Genomic DNA, 17,836 nt, shown 5'->3' with positions numbered 1-17,836 from the left:
CTGTCTAGCTTTTAAAGAACTCCTTATAAAAAGCCTGCAGGAACTGTCACCTTAAAGCCTAGGGATCAATAACCAAGGAAAAAGTTAGGGTTGGAACTAAACTTTCCAATCAAGATTCAGGTACTCGGTAAACCTTTGAAATTTAATTTGTTACTTCTGGACTTTTGCTATTTCTTTATTTCCAAATATAATCTCATATAGTTGCTTACCATAAAAATTTTTAGAAAACATAAAAGAATGTGGTGTTTAAGGGACTCTGGGCAAAGGGACAGATCACAGCCAGATTTGCAGTAGGGCTGGATAAGCCCAACCACAAGTCAGAGATATACGCTGATAATAATGAGGATGAAGTGAATGAACTAAGCAATCCCTGGTGACAATAATAAGTAATTTGGTAACTGACCTAGGATCAGAAGACCTAAGAATTATACCTGTGCAAAGAATAGATGTACTACGCTCTTACGCCTGGCAGAAAGAAGGCACATAATACATGTTTATTGAACGAAGAGTCTGTATCTGTGGCTCCCCATCTCTAATGGTTATTTGGGCCAAAAGAAAAGTCAAACACCAAAAACTGCTACAACTGTCTTGTCTCAGTCCTCCAATTCTCATGCAATGCCTGGCACCAATATTCTTTGACTCCTAATCATTATTAAATAATTTGTTGCTGCCATACTCCTCATTAGCCCCATCATTCCTGCCCTGTTTTTGCTTGGTCCTTTCTTCTATGACAGCATCATGAATGACTACAGCTCTATGTCTGCTGACGCTCCTGATGTTGAAATCACTGTCAGTATCTACTCTTCCCTCAGTCCTCTCTCTTTCTCTTCCCATCCAGTTCAGGCCCAAAGAGTCTCCTGTTCTCACATGACCAAATTTTGACAGATTTACTGTCCCTATATGATCTTTAATTATATTGGGAATTTAAATATATTCCCAATTAGCAGCTGGGAATTGACAGCCCATTCCCTGTCGTTCTTGCTGCTGGGCAGGCTGAGGTTGATGGACTGCTTGAGTTTTGGGAATACTGAGGGGCAGGGCTAACACCTATTGTGTGTTTGCACTAAGCCTGCACCAGTGTGGTGAGCCCCCAGGAGTGGATAACTCCCAGGTTACTTAATGAGGGTCTGAATGGCCTAGGTTGGAAAAAGAGAACAGGTTAAAACTTCCATGATGATCAATACTGGGAGGGGACTTGTGAGTCCTGATCTCACTCTGGATGTGATAGGGAGATTCAGCACCAAAATAAATAAATAAAATAAAATAAAGTTAAATTGATTTTTTTTATCACCTACACAACCTAGTACAGCACAGCTAAGTTCAAAGCTTTTCACAATCCACTCCACCCTTTGCTAATGTTCACCACAGGATAACTAAAGACCCTACCCACAGATGGACATCAATAAACCCTTTACCAAATCATGTTATCAACATAAAATGATGGCCAATTATTCTAGATTTCAGAGAACCAAAGATGGAGATCAATAAGGATGAGGCTAAACCATGACTTACTTAGATAATCAAAGTCTCTTAGGTTAAAACCACCAAAAATTCATAATGAAACGAGGATTCCATTCAGTTTGCTCCCTTATAGGCTCAGCACTACAACAGATACAGTAACAATAACTTAAAGAATAAATTAAACTACTTTTAAAACGTATCTGAAGTTTGCTTCTTTTTAAAATGAGAGTAAAAATTCTACTGATTATTTTAAGAAATAACAATTTCCCTCTATTTAAGAAATTAATGAAGAGAAACAAGAACATACCTTGGTGGCTTCCATGATAATTTTATTTATTTTCTCTTTATCCAATCCTTCCATCCCTGCCTTGTTATCATTGAGCCCCACCCTGAGCAGAAGTCCATCATCACTATTGTTCTCTTTTGTACCATCCATTGTGCAAATTGTTAGCTGTTAATTACCTGAAAAAGGATAAAAATTAAGCACTACTTTAAAAAACAAGAAAGTATCAATGCAGTGGGAAAAACAATGCACTGGGAATCAGATAAACAGCAAATAAACTTTCTCAGTTCCACCAATGACTCATTAGGTGAACTTGGCCAAATCATTTCTTTCTTTAGGCCTCAATCTCCTTACCTAGAAAATGAGAGTGTTGGTTGAGATGATCCCTAAAGTCTCTTTTAGCTGACATAATATGATTTCTATTAGGTATATTTAGTGATTTTTAACAGTTACTTATTTTAACAGATACAACAGTTTTTGTAACACTTTGTGCTGGGACTACTTTCGGTGTGAAGGGTTTTTTGAGAAAGAATTCTGGCCCACAGTCTTTACCCTGGATCCTAGGACAACCTTGATATTTGGAAGCATCCTGGTACAATGTATCAAAGGCAGTTTTTTTTCTTATTTTTAAAAATTAGTTTATTTATTTTTAGTTTTCAACATTCACTTTTATAAGATTTTGAGTTCTACATTTCCCCCCATTCCCCCACTCCTCCCTCCCCAAGATGGCACACAATCTGATATAGGCTATACATGTATGATCACAATAAACATTTCCATACTGGTCATGCTGCAAAAGAAGAATCAGAACAAAAAGGAAAAACCATGAGAAAGAAAAAACAACAAAAAAAAAGACAAAACATCATGCTTCCATCTGCATTCAGACTCCACAGCTCTTTCTCTGAATGTGGACAGCATTTTCCATCATGAGTCTTCTGGAATTGTCTGAGATCATTGCATTGCTCAGAAGAGCTAAGTCTAACAAAGTTATTGTTAGTGTTACAATGTTGCTGTTACTGTGTACAGTGTTCTCCTGGTTCTGTTCATTTCACTCAGCATCAGTTCCTTCAAGTCTTTGCAGGTTTTTCTGACGTCTGCCTGCTCACCATTTCTTATGGAACAATAGTATTGTATTACATTCACATTCTACAACTTGTTCAGCCATTCCCAAATTGATGGGCATCCCCTCAATTACCAATTCAAAGGCAGTTTTAATACAACAATAACATGAAAATTTTGAAAACAAGGAAAACATCATGAAAAGCTTTCATCCCCATCTCCAAGTTTTCAAAATTTTCCAGTTAATGCCTTCAAGTCATATTCTCAATGCCAAAGGTCTGACTCTAAGCAAAGGATCTCCCAAAATGCAACTCCTTAAAAATGAGTGGGTTCCCTGATGCTTTCTACTTGCTGCTCCAATATAAGACCCTGGTCTCCAGCCTTGAGCTCAGTTTCTAGTTCTCCTTGTTTTAGAGCATGGGATTTGAACCTGGGTCCTGGGGATATATATAAAAATATTGTGATAACTGTATTTCAGTGTAATAGGTTTCCTTTGTAACTTAAAAACATTATTCTGAAAAGAGAACCAAAGGCTTCGCCATGAAATGCGTATGGTATCTTGCACATTCACGGCTGACCATATTGTGTTTTTGTATTAGATTATATCATGCCTTCAGGAAATCTTATCATGAGTAAACCTCATCATCCTTCCTCCCATACTCACTTGCACCTCATCAGTACCCCCTCTGACTGGGGGGCTGAAGCACAGAATTCCTAATTAGAAGGCTAAGCTCCTCCCAAAGTCTTCAGAAGGCACCTGTCAGCCATCTTTTCATTCATTTCCCACGTGCTTCCTCTCCCAGCTTCCTTTAGTGTGTTGTTTTCTCCCATTAAATTGTAAGATCCTTGAGGGCAAGGACTTAAATTTTTTTTTTTTAATTTTTATCCCCAGTGTTTAGCACAATACCTGGCACATATTAGACACAATAAATATTTAATGACTGTTGAGAAAAAAAAGATTAAAAAATCCCTTCTTAGGGAATATTTCAGCTCTGAGTCCTTTCATTTGCTCTCCGAGTCATACCGCTTTATTAATACATCAACATGTCATTTGTACTTCACATCCTTACAAGGGTTCTTTTTTTGTCTTTTCTTTTTCCATTAATAAGCATTTATTTTCTCTCCCCAACATCCTCATTTACAAGAAAAAAAACCCCATCAAGGCCCCTTTCTGATTTCCTGGATACTCTATGAAGACTGAGCAAAAGAACAAGTGCTTCCTCACTGTTTCCAGGGTTTAAACACATCCTGACAATGATGCCAAATGGATTAACTACTTCCTGGTACAGTAGGCAGTAATGAGGGAAAGGGGGTGGGGAAGAAAGGAAAAACACAACACATTTACTCCTTCTATCCACATTCAAGTGTATGTATATGGAAAATGAGGGATTTGAATGGGATGATCTCAAAGTCTCTTCCAAGTTAAATTCCATGATCCTTTCATTCCCTCTGAACTTGCTCTTTGCCCTGACTGTGACCATCTAGTCCCTCAGCTATTGCCTTTTCTCCCACTCTATGACTCTTGTTCTGGCTTCACTAGTCTACCAACCTCATACACGGGGATATTAAGGTACTTCTAGAAACACTATTCCTACACTGTCAATCCCTGCCTTGAGAAATCATCATCTCCAGATGCCCCAACTCCTGAGCTGCCAAGCATTTCTGGAGAATGCCATGAAACTGAAAATTCATACTAGGATCACTATCAAAATAGTATATTTTAAGATCCTAAAGGGAGGTGGCTGTAACAGCAGCAGTTAGCATTCAGGCCAGAGATAGTAAGGAGATCAGACAAAAGGAGATCAGGTCAAAAGGCGATTGATTACAGGAGACTTTTGGCTGGTACTGGGAGCAAATAGTGCTGACTGGCAACTCTACTTCTCATAAGCAGTTCTGGGTCATAGGGTCACAGTGCCAAGGAACTGCTGTGATTGATAACAAGGGAGCAGGGGCCCTCACTGCAGTTCAACGGTCAAGTGGATCACTAGTATTTGTGGCTACAAGGAACCAGGGGCTGTTCTCGGGTAGAAACCAGAGTGCAGACCAGGAGAACAGTAACCATACCTCTCCCTGAAACACACCACTTTGGAAACACCACAAACTAGCAGGACCTCAGAACTACCTCTGAAAACTGCAACACGAAAAATCCTGAAGTTTGGAACAGTGCCACTCCATCCCCAGGAGAGTAGAACCCAACTTTAATATAAAGTTCTAAGTGAAGAAATAAATTGGGAAAATGAAAAAAAAAACCAACAACAAAAGAATATGACCTGAAAAAGCTATTACAGTGCTAGTGAAGAACAAGACATAAACTTAGAAGGCAATAATGTAAAGATAACCACTAGCAAAGCTCCAAAGAAAAATGCTAACTGAACCCAAGGCCAATAAGAATTCCTGGAAGAGTTAAAGAAAGAGATAAGAATGGCAGAGGAAAAATTGGTAAAAGAAATGAAAGTGATGCAAAAAAATTATGAAAAGAGAATCAACAGCTTGGTAAAAGAGTCACACAAAAAATACTGAAGAAAATACCACCTTAAAAAAAAACCAGAATAGGCCAAATGGAAAAAGTTGTGGAAAAATGCAATGAAGAAAAGGACTCCTTAAAATGCAGAATTGGCCAAATAGAAAAAGAGGTATAAAAACTCACTGAAGAAAATTTCTTAAAAATTGGAACTGGGCAAATGAAAGCTAATGATTCAATGAGACATCAGGAAACAATAAAATAAAATCAAAATAATGATAAAACAGAAATGTGAAATATTTCATTAGAAAAATTACCTGGAAAACAGATCCAGGAGAGACAATTTAAGAATTATGGGACCACCTGAAAGCTATGATAAAAAAAAAAGAGCCTAGACTTCATATTTCAAGAAATTATCAAGGAAAAATGCCCTGATATCCCAGATTCAGAAGGTAACAAAGAAATTGAAGGAATCTACCAATCACCCTTTGAAAGAGATCTAAAAATAAAAAATTCCAGGAATATTACAGCCAAATCCAGGAGCTCCCAGGTCTAGGAGAAAATGTTGCAAGCAGCCAGAAAAAAAAAATTCAAATATCATGAAAGCACAGTCAGGATGACATAAGACTTAGCAGCTTCTCCATTAAAGGACAGAAAAGCTAGGAAGGTAATATTCCAGATGGCAAAGGAGTTAGGATTACAACCAAAAATCACAAACCTTACCTTAACCCTATAGTCATACTAACTCTCACCCTAATTTGTTTTTCTTTCCTCTAACTCAAGGGAAAAAAATGGACATTTAATAAAATAGAAGATTTTCAAGCATTCCTAATACCAGAGCTGAACAGAAAATCTGACTTTCAAATACAAGGCTTGAATAAAAAGGTAAATATGAAAAAGAAATCATAAGAGAATCAATAAAGTTGAACTGTTTTTATTCCTAGATGGAAAGATGATACATACAACTCTTAAGAACTTTATTAGGTAAATTAGAAGGAGTATACATAGACAGAGGGCACAGATGTGAATTAACTATGACAGGATGATTATCTAAAAAAATAAAATTAAGGAATGAGGAAATCTATCTTATCCAATCGAGAGATATGAGGGGAAGGGGATAAGAGCTACAGGGGGTGGAGAGACAACAAAGGGAAGGAAGATTGGGGGAGGCAGCAATCAGAAGCAAGACAGACTTTTGAGGAAGAACAAGATTAAAAGAGAGAGAGAAGGATCTCAAAGGAAAGTGGGATGGAGGGAAATGCACATTAATTATCCTAATTGTGAATGTGAATGAGATGAGCTAAGGGAGAGAAAGAAATTGGATAGCAGAATGGGTTGGAAATCAGAACCCAACAATATATTGTGTACAAGAGACACACTTGGGACAGAAAGACACAGAGTTAAAATGAAGGGCTGGAGCAAACTCCATTATGCTTCAGTTGAAGTGAAGAGGGCAAAAGTGGCTATCATGATTTCAGACAAAGCAAAGGCAAAAATAGAACTAACTGAAAGAGAAAATCAATTTTGCTAAAAGATACCATGGACAAAGAAGTAATAAAAAAAAATCACAGCAAGTTTCCCTGATAAAGGTCTCATTTCTCAGATATCTAGGAAAGTAAGTCAAATTTATAAAAATGAGCCATTCCCTGATTGAAAAATGGTAAAAGGATATTAACTGGCAATTTTCAGAAGAAACTCTCTTTGGCAATATGAAAAAATGTTCTAAATCACTATTGATTAGAGAAAGGCAAATTAAAACAACCCTGAAGTATCATTTCACACCTATGAGAAATGACAAATGCTGGTAAAACATTGTTGATAGAGTAGTGAAGTGATCTAATCATTCTGGAGAACAATTTGGAACTATGCCCAAAAGGCTTTAAAACTGTACCTGCTCTTTGATTCAGCAAGTCCACTACTAGATCTATACCTCGAAAGAGATCAACAAAAAAGGAAAAGTACTTATATCTACATTGAGCTGACAAAGAATTGGAAATTGAGAGGATCCTCATCAATTAAGGAAAGGCTGAACAAATTGTGGTATATTACTGTGATGTAGTACTAATACATTACAAGGGGTTTGTTTTCAGAAAAAAAAACACTGATACAAAGTGAAGTGAGAACAGGGAGATCATTGTGTATAGTAACAGAAATGTTGTAATGATAATCAACTGTGAAAGACTTGGCTATTCTGATCAATACAGTGATCCAAGACAATTCCAAAGGACTCATGATAAAAAGAAAATGCTATCCATCTTCAGAGAAAGAACTGATGAACTCTCAGTGCAGACCGAAGCATACTTTTTAAAAATTTACTCATATTTTTTGCTTTTTATTGTTGGTTTTTTTCCCAACAAGGCTAAGATGAAAATATGTTTTTGTTGACTTCATATGTATAATTGATACCATACAGCTTATCTTCTCAATGTGTGGGGAAGAGGGAGATGGGAGAGAACATTTGTAACTTAAAATTTTTAAAAAAATTAATGCTAAAAATGAAATAAATACATACATACGGAATTCAACAATACAAAAAGGAATCAACAAATACAAATTTCAAAATTACACCAATGAAACTGTCTTGGAAGGTCATTTAAACAGACCTGAGTCACTGGTAAAAAAAAAAACAAACAACTGCCTATATAGACTTACTGTTTTAAAAGATCACTAAATTTCTCTAGGATCTAATAATCTAGGCTTATTTGAAATAAAAATCCAGAGAATACTGAAAAGATCCAGAGGGAAAGAGGTATACTGAAAAATAGGAAAGAACTTTTACATGGGAACTAAATTCTCCAGTCATAAGCTAGCCTAGCAAGAAAGGAGCCCATCACCTCATGCCTATCAAACTGTCATCTGCAGTGAACAGCATCGGCCACTGGAGAATATTAGTGATCAGGCAGCCTTACAGGACTTTAAAAGCAATATATGATTTATTGAGCTAAAAACAGTTTGAGAGTTGGGGTTGGGGAATGTAAGACCTGTGATTTCATCAGTGTAGGGAGCTCTCTAGTGAGGAAACGATAACAATGATGATGGACAACTATTCTGCAACTACCCTTAATAGAAAATTGCCTAGAAGCCCTGAGATGTTAAGGATCTTGACCAAGGCAGGAGCTGAACCTAGGTTTTTGTGATTCTGAGGCCAGCTCTCCATTCCCTTCCTCAAAATAATTTATCTGTTCTATGTAGAGCACTGAACTGGGCCCTATATAAACATATTTTGGGAAAAGTATTCTTTCATAGGTAAAACTAAAAGAGCAAAAACCAAAAAAACCCTCAAAACCTTTCACCAAATTGTGGCTGACATAGTACAGTCTAGCTAGCCACTAAACCCCCTGCTTAGTATAGAGTAACATGACTAACCATTTGCATTGTCTGCTGAAAGATTAGTGTTAGTTTAGTGGGAAAAAAATGCTACTTGCTATACAGACTTTGCCTAAACTATTCTGGCTCTCCTTTCCTGCCAGCAGGAAGCAGGAACAACCATACTACACAATTATGTTTCCCCAGAATTAAGTGTGAAAAGGGGCTCTTTTTCAGAGTCTGTTTTGAGGGGTTGGGGGGGTGGGATTGACACAGCTTGGTACTAGTTTGAGAGTCAGAGGATTTAGGTTCAAATGCTATTTCTGATGTCTCTTATTACTTGGGTAATCTTGGAGAGTGGGCTGGTAGTGGTGCAGTGGCTAGAGTGTCAAGACTGCCATCAGGATGACTCATCTTCCTGAATTCAAATCTAGCTTCAGACACTACCTGTGAGACCCTGGGCAAGTCACTTAATCCTGTTTGCCTCAGTTTCCTCATTTGTAAAATGAGCTAGAAAAGGAAATGGCAAACTATTCTGGTATCTTGGCCAAGAAAACTCCAAAAGAGGTCACAAAGGGTCAGATACAACTGAAAACAATATAAAGATCTTGGACAAGTCACTTAACAGCTTTCTACCTCTGTACACACGTGACAGCAGGACAATATACTCATGTCAGCATTAGTTCCTGGGTTTTTTTATTCTAGAATAGGAAGGGTAATGCCTCTGGGAAGTTGGGGGAAGAAAGGCCTCTTTTTGCTACTTCACATTTTAGCCACCCAACTCATTTGAATTTTTTTACACTAGTCCTGTGATTTTTCACTAATTACATGGAGCTCCCACTCTCTAAAGAACACCCTCTGCTGATGCAGACCAGCACCTGCTCTGCCCAGGACTATCTGAGAGAGTCCTGTGGAACACTAAGAGCATAAGTGACTTGTGGAGGTCATGTGATCAGTGTGAATCAGAGGTGGCACTTGACCCCAGGTCTCACTGACTTCACAGTCACCTCTCTCTCCACTACACCAAACTGCTTCCTCTTGCCTTCATCTGACAGTACAGAACAAGACACCAAGAGGTAGGACATTCATATTTTGCTTTAAATATCAGCAACACAAATGCCGTATGGAGTGAATTTCTAGCTAGCATGAGGAAGCATAACATACAAAGGAATGCTGCTCCCTGTATTAGTCTTTTCTTTTTCTGCCTGAATCACATGAAGCTTGTAGTTGGGATCTGCTTTGGCCACATCCAATCTTCAGCTTGTGAAGATGATTTTTTGTAACCCAAAGTGTAAGACTTCTCTTAGAGCAGATGACCTTTAAGTATCCCTCTAGTTTTAACTCTCTTTGGACATCTCACTCAGTCCAACTTCATTTCAACCTAGAATTCTTGCTTTTTGAGATCTTTGTGGACCCTTCACTACCATCCATTGCATTGACGATTCCTTTCAGGAGCAACAGGCATTTATGTCACCAAATAAATACCAAATAAAATGGAGAGGAGGATGTTTGCTCGTGGAGGGAGAAGACTGGAAGTTTAGAGGCCTTGGCCTGCAGCTTTGTCCTGCTTGAGGCACATAGATGGTAGTGTATCCCGGAGGAGACTAAAAGTCCACCGTGCTCCAACAAGAACAAGGGGGTGTGATGGTGATGTGACCTCTTAGGAGGCTACTCTACACAGAGTGAAAGGTGAGGGAGAAGCAGCATAGAACTGTGGAAAGAATACAGTCTGAAAACTGGGAGTTTCATAATCTACTTTAGATGCACAACATATGTGACCTCCAACAAGCAACAATCTCCTTGGGACTCAGCTTCCTCAACTGTAAAATGAGGAGGGTAGGCTAGGCATCCCACAGGTATATTCCAGTTCTATCTGTATAAGTGCATGAACCAAGATGGTGCGTGTTCATCCTTCATTGCCAAAGAAGACCATGCCATCAGAGAAATGACGACATGACTTGCACTTGACTTTGTTTTGAGTGAGGGAGGGCTGTGCAGGTCACCAGCCTCATTTCTCCTCCAGAGTCATCTGAATCCAGTGATCAGATATTCATCAGGATAACTGGAGATGACCCAGGATGAGGTAATTGGGATTAAGCGACTTGCCCAAGATCACACAGCTAGTGAGTGTCAAGTGTCTGAGGTGAGATTTGAACTCAGGTCCTCCTAACTCCTGCACTGGTGCTTTATCCACTGCACCACCTAGTTACCCCAACTAAGATGGTAGCAGTGTGACTGAAGAGCAGGGTCATATAATCATAGCTCTAAAGCTGGAATGAAACTTAAGAGACTGTCTGCTCCAGTGCCCTGTAGGGCAGTGACAGGACTTCCTAAGACTTTGTCTTAGTATTGAAAGGTGCTCCCTTTTCTGTCTATTTTGGGCAGTTGGGGAGGGTGATACAGCTTAGAAAGTCAGAGAATATGGCTTAAAATCCCCTCTATGGTATATACAATTTCACTTAGCAGCTCTGTGCCTCAGTTTCCTCATGTGTAAAGTGAAAGAACTGAACTAGATGGTCTCTAAGATCCCTTCCTGATCTAGAGTTATGATCTCAAGATTTTTAATATTTAGACTGAGTATATATTTGGGCCTTGCTGAGGTAGAGGTAAAATTTAAGATGCTGCTCTCAATCTATTTTCAGCCCAACTATTTCCTAATTTTCTCAGAAGCTCTTGAACATGGGTTCCTGTTCCCTGTTATTTGTGTTTTAATAGACATTTGCTTCTGGATCTGGCTAATGTAATCTGTTCCACTGATCTAGTTTTACATTTTAAAAATGAACAATAAAGTCTTATGATCTTGTTTTTTTATCATAATTTTGAGATGTGACATTGCTAATCCCACTTCACTCCCCCCATTTCTCATGAGAAGCTAAACTTTTTGCTCTTATAAATGAATTTTGTATTTTTGTTTGGTTTTTCTAATAAACTGCTAAGTAATATTGGGCCAACTTCTGACAAAGTGAATAAATAACCTATGAACTGGAAAGAACAAAACAAGGAAAGGCTCAAGAGAGCAGCCACTTAAGGTACATAAAGGCCCAGGAGGCAAGAGATGAAGCCACCAGCCAAAGGGACTGAAACAAAGGGATAAAATGGATACTGGCTGTTAGGGATCTTTGGACAAGCAAAGGTCCTCCTTTTTATAAAAGGGAATACAGTCTACAAACTACAGACCAGTAAACTTGACTTTGATTTTGGGCACAATCCTAGAAGGTCCGATATAATCATGTACATGGTTGGTGAACATCTAGAAAAGGAAGTAGTGATCACAGAACCAGGATGGCTTTATGGAGAACAGGTCATGCCAGACCAACTTCTTATGTCCTTTTTTGACAGGCTACTAGATGAGAAGATTAGGGGAACATTATTGCTATAGACACAGTTTGCCTAGATTTGAGCAAAGCCTTTCATTTTGTTCTTGTGAACAAGGTGAAGAGATCTGGGCTACACAATGGAGCTGTTTCAGAATTGACTGAATGAAGAGACTCCCAAAGTTGCTTGGGTGCCCAGTAGAGTGCTCCAGGGATCTGTGCTTAGCATTCTGCTATTTAACTTACCGGAGTCTTGGAGAAAGGGATAAATAGCACTTTATCAAATTCTGGGATGACACAGATGAGGGAGGGATAGGTAATACGGAGAATGACGTAGTCAGATTCAAAAAGATACCCACAGGCTTGAACATGGGCCAGATTTAACAAATTTATTTTTAAAATTCTTGTGGATATTTTTTGTTTTAAATCATCTCCATTTGTGTATCTCTTCTTTTCTTCCCCCCCCCCCAATATCTTAAGATGAAACTTAATAGGAAAAAATGTATAGTCTTCTGCTTCGATTTAAAAAAAAAAAAATCAACTGCAGAGATTCCAGATAAGGGAGGCAAGATTAGACAGCAATTTGTCTTACCAGGATCTGCATTTTTAAAATTTGTAGATGATACTTCAAATAATTAGTTTAGAAATGACAGTACTCTTATCATAATATTTATTTGTTTTGGTCAGGTGTACCTGTGCCAAGAAGAAAGACAAGTGATTTCTTGGAGGAATGCAAAATGTAGATATATAAATAGGTCCAGCAAGGAATGATTTATTCATCTGTATAGGGAAATGAAATATTCCACCTAGATTTTTCAATAACTGAAGCTTGTGCCCGTGAAGCATCAAAATCTGTTTTATTCTAGCCATGGATAACAGTCTTTCAAAATAATATATTTTGCTTTTTCTTGTCTTCTTAAACAATGAATGCAATTTAACCTTTCCTCTTTGACCTATGGTCCTCACTCTGAATATTGACTACACTGTGCTATATATAAACCAGTTATTTCCACTGGCTTTACTTTGGTTGAGGGATGTTTCCTGCTATGCTTAAATGGCCCCAAAATCGATGCTTTTGAGTTTTATCTGTGTTTAATAAGGTTGTTTGTTTTTTATCACTTCTCTTGCAGTCAGGCTTTCAGCTGTCTCAAACTGGATGATTTTCTGTATTACAACAAAGTTTACTTTAGATTTAAAAGTATTTAGAAAGTTATTGCTACAGGCATGAAACCCCTGTCCCCTCTCATATTTCCTTTCCCCTTCAAACTAAAATAACAAACATATGAAAATGAGATGGTGCATACTACAGGCTTTCTGTGGTTGGACCAATTGATAGCTCCACCAACAATGTATTAGTGAGCCTGTCTTCTCACATCCTCTGTCAACATGGACTATTTGCGTCATTTTTCATCTTTCCCCTTACATTTCTAATCTTTAGAAATTGCCTGGATAATTAAATGAAATAGTTTAAGTTTCCCATGGAGATAATAAATGAATTTTGTAAATGAATTTTTAAAAAAAGTTTTAAAGTCAGGACAAATTTCTTGCCAAGCGTGATTTCCGTACAAAATGCATAGTTGAAACAGGCAGTCTGATAAAGTAGATAAAAGGTCAAATTTTATAAAAACCTGAGTTCAATCAAGTCCTGCCTCTGATAAATATGGGCTTTATGACCAAGGAGAAAGTCACTTAATATGTATCTATGTATAAGTACATGCAAATGTATACACATATGTATGTATGTAGGCATATACATATCTGAACATACAGTTATTATTGTGATTTTTAAAAAGTGATTTATAAAAAGGAAAGGGCCAAATGTTTTATGACCTGACGGAACAGAACATTGAGTTTTACTTCAATTTTGAGATACATGCAGTATTGTATATGTGAACAGAAAAAAATTCTGCTTTTTGTGGTTAAGGTTTTTGAAATAGCACATGGTAAAAAAAAAAGAGCACATTTCTTCCAACCTCAAACACTTTGCAATTTGAGCCCACCGTTGAATATTTAGGTAATTTCCTAAAGACTAGAAAGGTATTGGCAAAGATAAAAAATGACGCATAGTGGGGCAGGTAGGTGGCACAGTGAATAGAGCACCAGTCCTGGAGTCAGGAGGACCTGAGTTCAAATCCAGCCTCAGACACTTGATACTTACTAGCTGTGTGACCTTGGGAAAGTCACTTAATCCCAGTTACCTTCCTTTCCCCCTCCAAAAAAAAAACCTCAAAAAAAAAAAGCAAGCACAGTGTTGCAGGGAATGTGAGAAGACAGGCACGAATATATTGTTGCTGAAACTACGAAGTGGGCCAACCACAGAAACCATCTGAGAAGTGTTCGAGTTCTAGATATGCACACACACACACACACACACACACACACACACACATTCCTACAAAATACTGAAAACAATTTGGAATTATGCTAAAGATTAATAAAATATCTATATTCTTTCACCCTGAGATCCCACTGCCAAGTGAATATTTCAATGAAGGGAAAGACAAAAAGAAAGGTTCCACATACACCAAAATATTCATAGTAGCACCTTTTGTAGTAGCAAAAACTGGCAAACAAAGTAGAAGTCTGTCAATTGGGAGTAAATGACTACATTACTCATTTTCAAACTTCACTCATAGTTTCAACTGGCCATAAAAAGGATTCCCAAGCAGCTGGGCTGCCAGAGGATTCTTCTCCCTCACTTTCCCCTTACCTGTCCCTTTCGCTTTCTTCTTCTCTTTTACTTTCCTGGGCCTTACAACTGCAGAGACAGCTTTGTATCTCTAAGGATAAAGCTGTTATTGTAACCTTCTTGATAACAAACCCAGAAAGCAGGTTGACTGACACAGCGAAGGGCAAAGGCTGGGGAAAGTGGAAGTCTTGGGGTATTGGGAGGACTTTGGAGGCATTCCTAGAGAAATTTCAGGCACAGATTTTGAAAATCACTGGACTAAACAAAATGAATTTTACTGGGCTGTGAGAAACAAGTATGAAGAAGAATTCAGGGATGCCTGGGAAGGTTTATATAGACTAATTAAAGCAAGCAAGACATAATGACTACAATGGGAACACAAAGAGCAACAAATTGAAACTATGTCATTACGTGCCAATTATATATCAAGAACTACGTAATTAGGATGGTCAGACATGGCCCTGTGAAAAAGAAGAGCCAGACACACCGATCTACTGTTGTTTTGGGAGACAAACGCATGTCTCTTCTTTGCAGAAAGCGGTGGGGAGCGCTATGGATGCAGAACAGTGCATACACATACTGTCAGACTCTCCATGTTTTGGTGACTTTTGCTGAATTATTTTTTTTCATCTTTTTTATTCTTTGTTATTATGAGGAGAGGTACACTATGTAGAGGACAGGGAGGGGAATATATTTGGAATGAAGCTGATAAGAAACAAAAAAAATTTTTAATAATAAAAAAACAAGGATGATTATTATTTTGGTGGTAAAAATGGACAGTCGTTAAGGAAAAATTCTTATTTTTAAAAATAATTTTTAGAGAAAAATCTTGGAGGAGGTCTTAGTGTATCAGAATGACTGGAACATAGTGAAGCACAGAAAATGAATGCAATCCCCCAAATCTGTCACAAACCCAGTATGTTGGCTGGATAGAAATGTAGAATAAATAACAAAATGTCAACTAAGAAAATCTGCGTCCACCAAGAACAGAATAAAACCTTTATTTCTAAGAAGCTTTTATTCTAATGAAGAATTCCATTTTGTAGGCTGTGTGCCTGGAGCAGGGGACAGAACTTTCCACAGCTGGGACCAATCACAGCTATACAAATCTGCCTCAGTATCCATCAGAGGGGGGACCTCAAGTTCTACTCCTCTTCCTCTTCACCGGACCCTTCATGGATGGATGAATTCTCACCATCATTTCTTGGAGGATAAAAAGTGGCTTCCTTTTCAGAAAGTTTGGCCCCCTGCTCTGGAAAAGGCTTCCTATCTGTTTCTTAGCTCCCAGTGTTTAGTGGTCCTTTTCTTTCTCCTCTAGATACCGATCTCCTGTTCTCCTCAGTAGCATATTTTGGCAATGAGCCCAATGGAAGAAGCTCAAAGTCCTTATCCGAGCTGATAGCCGCTTCCCTGCAGAATGGCTACCACAGATTACTTGTTAGAGTCTTTACATTGATAGGACCTCCACACCCACATCCAACTTCCATTTCCTTTTTAGCCTGTTTTACCAACTATTTTCTTCTTGAGTGCCCTTCTACTTCTCTGTCTCCTCCACAACATATGTTCCTTCTTTCCCTTGGGTCTTTCAAATTCTCCTTTTTCTTCCCTAAACCCTTTTGTTCTAGTGTTTCTCCTTCAACCTGCATTCAAGTTGTCCCAAATTTTCCTCTCCAAATTCAATTTCTACCCTTATTCACAATTCTAAAGCCCTCCAAATCACTAATAACTGAACCGATGAAAACGAATGAGATTGACAGCAGAAAGAGTGTAAAGAGAGGAAGGCCCAGGGCAGATAACTGAGTAATAGAGGATGGGTCATGGATGATGGTTTAGCAAAGGGGACTGAAAAGGCATGGCCAGATAGGGAGGAAGAGAACCAATAAAGCAGGGTAATGAAAATCCAGGGAGCAAGAAGCATCTAGAAAAACAAGGTAGTCCATAGAGTCAAATACAGATCAGTCAAGAAGGATAAGAATTGAGTAAAAGGTTACTGGATTTGGCAGTTAAGAGATCACTGGTAATTTTGGAGAGAGCAGTTTCAGTTGAGTAATGAGGGTGGAAACCAGACTGCAAGAGGATAAGAAGTGAGAGGAGAGAAAGCAGAGGTAATTAATATACATTAATATACATCGTCTTTTCAAAGAGTTTATGGATGAAAGGGAAAATGATATGGGACTATAACTTAAGGGAACAGTCAGCCAGTCCAGAGTTATTTATTAAGTGCTGAACTAAGTACTAGGGATACAAAGGCATCTACTCTTCAGAAGCTTACATGTTAATGAAGGAGGCAACATGAAAATACTTATGTAGATAAAAGACATATACAATGAGAACAGAAGGTAATTTCTAAGGGAAAGAACTAGTAGAATGGGGGCAGAGATGCCTGAAAAGGTCACTTGCAAAGGGTAAGATCTGAGCTGGGTCTTGAAGGAAGCTAGGGAAGCTATGAGTCAGGAGTGAGCATTATAGATATAGGAAACAATGCACTGAGTTGTGGGATAGTACATCATGTGTAAGGAAGAATAAATAGGCCAGTGTATCTGGACTGTAGAATACCTGGAGGGGGGTAAAGTATAAGAAGATAGGAAAGGTAGGAAGAGGCCAGGTTGTGAAGGGCTTTAAATACCAAATGGAGCATTTTATATTTGATCCAAGAGGTAATGTGGGGCTGCTAGAGTTTATTGAGTAGAGAGGGTGACATGGTTAGATCTGCATTTTGGGAAAATCACTTCTGCAATTTAGTAGTGGATAGATTGAAATGGGGAGAGATTTGAGGCAGAGAACCAATCACAACGGTCCAAGAGAGAGGTTATGAGGACTGCACCAGGAGAGTGGTTGTGTGAGTGGAAGAAAAAAGGACATACAAGAGGTATGTTGTAGAGGTAGAGATAAGATTTGAAAAAACTGACTATTTAAGCTAAATGTGAGGAGCTGAGGACGATGCTGACAGAGACACCCAAGTAAATGGGAGGATGGCAGTACTCTTGACAATAACGGGACAGTTGGGAAGGAAGAAGGGTTTTAGGTGAAAGACAAGGAAATCTGTTTTGGATGTGTTAAGTTTGAGTTGCGCATGGGATGCCCAATTTGAAACATGCAAGAGGAAATTGGCAATATAGGACTGGAGCTCAGGAGAGAGATTAGAATAGAGAACCATTTTCATAGATATGAGAGTTGATAGGATCACCAAGTGAGAGAATATAAAGGGAGAGGGAAGAGGCCTCAGGACAGAGCAAGAACAACAGGGGTAAGACAAGGATATT

At 38.4% G+C, this 17,836-nt stretch overlaps 1 protein-coding gene across 3 annotated transcripts in view; it reads right to left on the bottom strand.

Moving 5' to 3' along the window:
- POLK (DNA polymerase kappa) overlaps positions 1-17,836 on the bottom strand; it is a 91,690-nt gene that overhangs the window by 61,816 nt on the left and 12,038 nt on the right. For all 3 annotated transcript variants that reach the window (XM_072606364.1, XM_072606368.1, XM_072606365.1), the window contains exon 2: positions 1,769-1,923. In XM_072606364.1, the coding sequence (XP_072462465.1) occupies positions 1,769-1,897 (129 nt within the window). In that variant the 5' untranslated portion in view covers positions 1,898-1,923. The remainder of the gene's footprint in view (positions 1-1,768; positions 1,924-17,836) is intronic.

This window comes from Notamacropus eugenii, chromosome 4 (genome assembly GCF_028372415.1).
Source record: "Notamacropus eugenii isolate mMacEug1 chromosome 4, mMacEug1.pri_v2, whole genome shotgun sequence".
Taxonomy (NCBI): Eukaryota; Metazoa; Chordata; class Mammalia; order Diprotodontia; family Macropodidae; genus Notamacropus; species Notamacropus eugenii.
The sequence above is the reverse complement of the archived record's forward strand: the minus strand, read 5'-3'. Positions and strand labels throughout refer to the sequence as shown.